Below are 6914 nucleotides of genomic sequence, written 5' to 3'. Positions count from 1 at the left end.
TTCCGCGCCCTTGTGCATCCATCTTGAGGAAGGGCGGTTTAGCTTCTTCCCGCCCCTGGAATCTAGATAAATTAAAATGGGATAGAACATACTTCTGGTTTGACAATAAGCTGAGATTTTTCCCCCTCCCCGACTCTAACTTCCAGGGAACATATAGAAGGTCTTGTATCATAGAGATAATACTATGCAGAACGATGCTACTGAGCCCATAAAGGATCGTGATCTAGACTGGCTTTCCATTTTGGCCGGAAGTTCAGATAGCGTGTCATTCTGCATTCTCTCTCTTACTAAGGTCTCCTACAGAGGGAGCGTTAAGGTAAGCATAGACTTATGAAAAGTAGATAAAGCAGCTCATTCTCTGTAGATATAACTTCTGGGTTTGCTTTGAATGCCGCTTCTGAGTTCTCAAGTGGATTTTCAAGTGGGAAAATGTGGCATAGCTATTTATTCATACCATCTTTTCTCTGAGGAACTTGTAGCTATGCAGCTTAGTTGTCTCTGCTTTCATTTTATTATCACAACTCCCCCTGTCAGGTAGGCTAAACTGAAAGCCAGTGGCTGGACCAAGATCACCTCATGAGCTTCACAGTTAGCTGAGATTTCAAACCTGGGTCACCTCAGTCCTCTAACCACTACCCCACATAAAAGCCATGCTGCATCATACCCAAAGGACCCCATCTAGTCCAACATCCTGTACTCCTAGGGGCCAATCAAACGCCTCTTTGGAAGCTGTGAGCTGGATTTGAGTGCTATAGCAAGTTTTGCCACTTGTGATTCCTGGAAAAAGATGATAAAGGTAGCAAACAAAATTTAAGAACTTATGGTGGGCAACTGGCCTGATCCAGCAGCTAACTGGTACTGTTGGATTCAAGGACAACAGTATAAGAGGAAAAAGCCAGAAATTGTTTGAACTCCCAAGTCCCCTCAAACTCTGTTCGCATGGCCAGCAGGGGACGATGGGAACTGTAACTCAACTACATCTGGAGGGTACCTCATTGGTCACCTCAAATAATTTCACATCCTCAACTCCTGCAGCACAAAACCAGTGCCCTGCTGCTTATCTCTCTGACCCTCCTCCCAAGGAAATCTACCTTGCCTGCCAAAACACCCATGCAAAACACCTGCTCGTTACTCATGATTCACATCTGTGGGTAGCCACTGTGAAAACATGATGCTGGACTAGATCCAGCAGGCCTGTTCTATCAGGTTTTATTCAACTAAGTTCTACACTGAGTAAACCCTCTGAAATTAAAGCACCTGAGAAAACTACATTCATTCATTTCAATCTGAGTAGGACTAGCACTGGGGACAGCTCCTTGGTTTTAGAGTTTGTTGAAATGGTATTAATAGTTTGTAGAATTTTTAGTTTGTTGCACATTGGTTTGATGGCCTCAGACCATGAAGTGATTTGTAAAATGATGGTGATGATGATGATGACGACGACAATGATGTGGCAGTTCAGGGGCACTTTCTGGTAAATACCTGTAAGATTATTTATTTATTTATTTATTTAAGAAGTGTATATTATAACGTTTGTAGGGTTCTTCCTGTTTAGTACTGCTTGTTTGCTTTAGGGGGCATTGAAATAAAAACCTATTTGAAAATAATAATAATAATAATAATAATAATAATAATAATAATAATAATAATGTAGTAATAATAATAACAAATATAGCATGCATAACATCAAATATTTGTAGAATGCACCCCCTAAATTGGGTCAAATCTTGAGTAGAACTTAGCCGCAGACATTATTTTTCATTTATGATTAAATTAAAACCATCATAATATCTATGCAATTTACAGGGGGCACTATTTAGTGTTGCATCTGATGTTAAATCCTACTCAAGTGTATACCCACTGAAAATAATGGAATTAACTGACTGCAACTCAGCTGGATACACCCAAACGTGTGTGCATCTCAGATATAAGTCTAGCTGTATTCATTAGGGCTTACTTCCAGGAAAGCATGAGGCATGCAACCAATAGTAAACTTCCCTTGCATGCAACACTACGCAGCCGTTTTCCAAAATATGGGGGGCGGGTGGAGTGTGCCCAACCTGAAGATGGCGGAGCCTCTCCTGCTTCCTTACCCCTTTCTGTTTAGGGGGGGCTGCTGCCCTTTCCAAAGATGGCTGCTTGCTAGCTCCTCCCCACAGCAGCTGCAAATTCTTGTTGCAGCTGCGGTGGTGGGTGCCTCTTGCTGGGCTACTGAAGTTGCACTCTGCAGCTCCCTGCCCTCTGCTCTCTCCAAGGCCAATAGCTCAGGACTTTGGCCTCGAGGCAGAGCCTCGACTCTTAAGCTGAAAAAAGGGGTGGTGCAAACTTGTATAGTGCAATGCTTGCCTTCCTAGCGAGGAACATGGTAAGTGACTTTCTCTGCTGTCTTTGAATCTTTGGGGGTACAGCTGCGGGGAAAGGGCTCAGATTCTGTGGCTGGAAAAAGAGGGGGTTTTGGCGGGGGGGTGTGCAGGGGTAGGTGGATTGGGGGTCTGACTTCGGGGAAGATCCAGGCGCAGGGCTGTTGGAAGGAGGAAAGGAAGAATTAACTCGTGTCCTGTAACTCTTGCTGCTTGTTTTCTGGAGAAGGAACATTCCTGATTTCTCCCTCTCAAGTGGGTGTGTTTATTTGGCAGAGCACCCTTCCTCTCCAAGATATGTGTGGTTTTCTTTGGCAGATCATGTGAGGAGGGGGACGAAGTTATGCAAGGAGGAGAATCTTTTTTCTCTAATTTAAAAAGTACAGGAGGATTCTTAGCCAAAGAATGATAGAAAACAGAAAGAGGCTCGTTTTCAGTTCTCTGAGGGGGGGGGGGGGATTTGAACCCTGGTCTCCATTTTCTAGTCCTCATTTAAACCCCGCTACAACCCTGTGAGGCAGATTAGGCTGAGAGTGAGTGGCTGGCCCAAGGTCACCCAGTGGGTTTCATGGTCGAGTGGGGATTCGAACCCTGGTCTCCCAAGTCCTGATACTCTAACACCACACTGGCAATTACGACACGCACACATATATAATATTATTGTTGTTAATAATAAAATGCTTATATAGCCCATTTTTAATATTTGAAGGACGTCGCACACATGTTTGTGATAATGTTCATGACATTTGTGAGAGCTCAATCTTTTAGTGTGGCAGTGCCTGTACTTTGGAACTCCCTGCCAATTGATATCAGGCAGGCACCTTCACTGTCCTCTTTTCAGCGCCTGCTAAAAACATTTAGGCGAGACCTACCCAGAGGTTTAGAAAGTTGGTGTGTTTTAATCCGTTTTCAGTCCATTGTTAACTTTTTGAAAGTCTTAAATTATAGAATCGTTCATTTTTCTTAGTGATTGTTTTATCTTTTTTGTAAACTGCTCTGAGGTTTCTTACAATCATGCGGTGCGTAAATTTCATGAAATCGTATAAATAAATAAATCTTGTGTATTATCATGCAATATCATAGGCCTGTATTATCATGCTAAAGTGGTTAGGTAAAGGTAAAGAGACCCCTGACCATTAGGTCCAGTAACAGACAACTCTGGGGTTGCGGCGCTTATCTCGCTTTATTGGCTGAGGGAGCCAGCGTACAGCTTCCAGGTTATGTGGCCAGCATGACTAAGCCGCTTCTGGCAAACCAGAGCAGCGCACGGAAACACCATTTACCTTCCCACCAGAGCGGTACCTATTTATCTACTTGCACTTTTGTGCTTTCGAACTACTAGGTTGGCAGGAGCAGGGACCGAGCAACAGGAGCTCACCCCGTCGCGGGGATTTGAACCGCCGACCTTATGATCAGCAAGCCCTAGGCTCTGTGGTTTAACCCACAGCGCCACCCGCGTCCTTCTTGCTGCAGTGGTTAGGGTGTCAGATTAGGACCTAGGAGATCAGGGTTTAGATATCTTACTTGGCCATGAAGCTCACTGGGTTTGACACCCTCTCATAGTAGCCTACCTCACAGATATGTTGTGAATATAAAGCGTAGATTGGGGAGGAGGGAACCATATATAGTAGCTTGAGTTCCTTGGAGGAAACATGGGGTGCAAATTTAATAATACGTTTTTAAACACCCTTGAAATTGCAGATGATGGGGCAAGGTGTAAAAAAAATAATTTTGAAATAGTAAATGTTTAAAAAATTGCTTTTTTATTAGAAAAATGTGCTAAAGTCTCTCCAAAATAACCTTAGCTTCATAGAAAATCTGAGTTGACTAGAAGGAAATGAATGCAGCAGGTGTCTTTGGCATCAATTTTTAAAATGTTTGTTGAAGACTTTTCTATATTGTCAGACGTAACGTAGAGAAAAGGGAGAATGCAGCTCTCCCTACTTGGCAGAATCTCGGCTATCAAAATGAATTTGTGGCCCAGGATGCTGTTTTTATTCTAATCAATTCCAATTGTAAATAATTTAGGCTGCTTCAAATTATGGAAGAAGGATATTTCTAAATTCATCTGGAAGTGGGGAAATCCAAGACTTAAACATAAAATTGTGAAAGAGGAGGCGTTGCCCTGCCAGACCTGCTAATGTATTATGAGTCAGCCTGTTTGTGTTGGTTAAAACAATGGATTACATTGGACAATACAGACATCCTGGACTTGGAAGGTCATGATTTAAAATTCCGCTGGCATGCATGTCTTTGGTATGGGAAGGCAAAAATTTATAAAAGTATTATGATTCATATTCTTAGGAGGAATCTGTATAGAGTTTGGGAGAAATATAAAAATCTGCAGGAAAGGAAAACACATTTATGGCTATCTCCTATCGAGGCTGTTACAATTAAGAGAGAAAATATGGATAGACAGTAGGAAACTTACAGGGAATTGCTGCACTTTACAGAGGGGAAGCTAAACTGAAATCAATGGAAAATGTAAGGAGCCATGTTACAGATTGGTTACAATATCATCGGTTATATGAAATATTTAAAATAGACAGGAAAAATGGTTCTTCAGACCTAAGCTCACAATTTGAAAAAGAACTTCTACAAAACAAAGAAAAACTTTTGTCTGAAACATATAATCTGTTATTAGATTGGGAAACAAAAGACGAGCTTGTCAAAGCCTCTATGACACACTGGGCAATAGATATAGGGCAGAATATACCGTATTTTTCGCTCCATAGGACAGACTTTTTCCCTCTTAAAAACTAAGGGGAAAAGTCTGTGCGTCCTTTGGAGCGAATAGACAGCCGCTTCACGCGGCTCTTGCGGGCTTTTCACCAGGAGGGAGAAGGGACCACCGCTCCCCGACCTGTTCTGGGGGCTGGGGTCGGGGGAAGCTTGGGCTTCCCCAGCCCCAGCCCCGTGGCTAAAAAGGAGAATCCTGAAGCCCCCGGATCACAGCGCGAACTGCCGTTGCGCTCCGGGTGTTTCAGGCAGCTATCCGCAAGCCTTTGGAGAGCAGCGGGAGTTCTCGCTGCTCTCAGAAGGCTTGCGGATAGCCGCCTGAAGCCTGGAGAGTGGGAGGGGTCGGTGCACACTGATCCCTCTTGCTCTCCAGGCTTCACTTCACTGGAGAGGCGCTGCACAGTTTTCCTTCTCTGCGCAGCACCCCTCCAGCGAAGTGGGAGGAGAAATGGAAGGGGCTCCGTTTCTCCAACCGCTTCACTGAAGGGGTGCTGTGCAGAGAGGGAGAGCTGTGCAGCACCCCTTCAGTGAAGCGGGAGGAGAAATGGAAGGGGCTCCATTTCTCCTTCCGCTTCGCTGAAGGGGCGCTGAGGAGAGAGGGGGAGAATATTTTTTTTCCTGTTCTCCCCCTCCTATGGTCTGGTGCGTCCTATGGTCTGGTGCGTCCTATAGAGCGAAAAATACGGTAGATTTTAACCTCTGAGAAAAACTTAGAAAAAGCTATTTGAAGTTTACAGCATGTTATTCTTTGAAGGAGAACTACAGTGGTGCCTCGCAAGACGAAATTAATTCGTTCCGCGAGTTTTGTCGCCTTGCGATTTTTTCCGTCTTGCAAAGCACGGTGTCGGAAAAGTTTTGGAAAAGCTTCAAAAACCACCAAAGTCTTCAAAAACCTCAAAAAAGGCTACCACACCGCGCGCTATGAGTTGCTCCTCGAAGTCAAGTCACAACTGTATTAACGGTGTTAAGAAAAAGGAAGCAAACTTGCAAGACGTTTCCGTCTTGCGAAGCAAGCCCATAGGGAAAATCGTCTTGCGAAGCAGCTCAAAAAACAAAAAACCCTTTCGTCTAGCGAGTTTTCCGTCTTGCGAGGCATTCGTCTTGCGAGGTACCACTGTACTTGAAAATGATTTACAGATGGTATTTAACTCCAAGTAGGCTTGCTAAGATGTATAAGACTGAGTCAGATAAGTGCTGGAGATGCAAAGAGGTTGAGGGAACGTTCCTTCATATGTGGTGGACTTGTAAAAGGGTAAAAAAGTATTGGGCAATAATCCATAATGAATTGGAAAAAAAAGTTTTAAAGTCCTTTAAAAACAACAACAACAACAACAACAACAACAACCCCCCAGAGTACTTTTTGTTGGGGATAATTCTGACTGAAATTCCCAGGTGTCAAAAAAGGTTATTTATGTATGCTACTGCTGTGGCCCATGTTTTGTTAGCCCAAAAATGGAAAACGAGTGAGGTCCCAACTAAAGAATGGCAACTTAAGCTAATAGAATATGTGCAGCTTGCAGACGTAACATACAGAATAAGAGAACAAGAAGAACATACATTTAGAGAAGATTGGAAAAGGTTTATTGAATATATGGGCGGGAGTGTGCACCTGAAAACGTTGGCAGCATTAAGATAAATTCAACAGTGTAAATAGGTTTTGATGGATGCAGTAATGGAATACTGAATGGTTTAGTTTTTGTAAAATATGCAGAGATTTATGATATGCAAAATGAACCATGGAAAGAGAAGAAGGGAAGTCATTGATATGTTAATGAAATATACTCTGAGTCCTGTAGTAATTTCATGCTCTTTATT

General features: G+C 43.1%; 1 protein-coding gene across 2 annotated transcripts in view; it reads left to right on the top strand.

Moving 5' to 3' along the window:
* Positions 1–169: 169 nt before the first annotated feature.
* CRAT (carnitine O-acetyltransferase) overlaps positions 170–6914 on the top strand; it is a 29417-nt gene continuing 22672 nt past the window's right edge. Inside the window, exon 1 of one of the 2 annotated variants that reach the window (XM_028716084.2) lies at positions 170–316. In XM_028716084.2, coding sequence (XP_028571917.2) covers positions 185–316 — 132 coding nt within the window. In that variant the 5' untranslated portion in view covers positions 170–184. Of the gene's footprint in view, positions 317–2135; positions 2366–6914 lie in introns of those variants that run through there. The other variant, XM_028716083.2, reaches the window with a different exon arrangement.

This window comes from Podarcis muralis, chromosome Z (genome assembly GCF_964188315.1).
Source record: "Podarcis muralis chromosome Z, rPodMur119.hap1.1, whole genome shotgun sequence".
NCBI lineage: Eukaryota > Metazoa > Chordata > Lepidosauria > Squamata > Lacertidae > Podarcis > Podarcis muralis.
The sequence above is the reverse complement of the archived record's forward strand: the minus strand, read 5'-3'. Positions and strand labels throughout refer to the sequence as shown.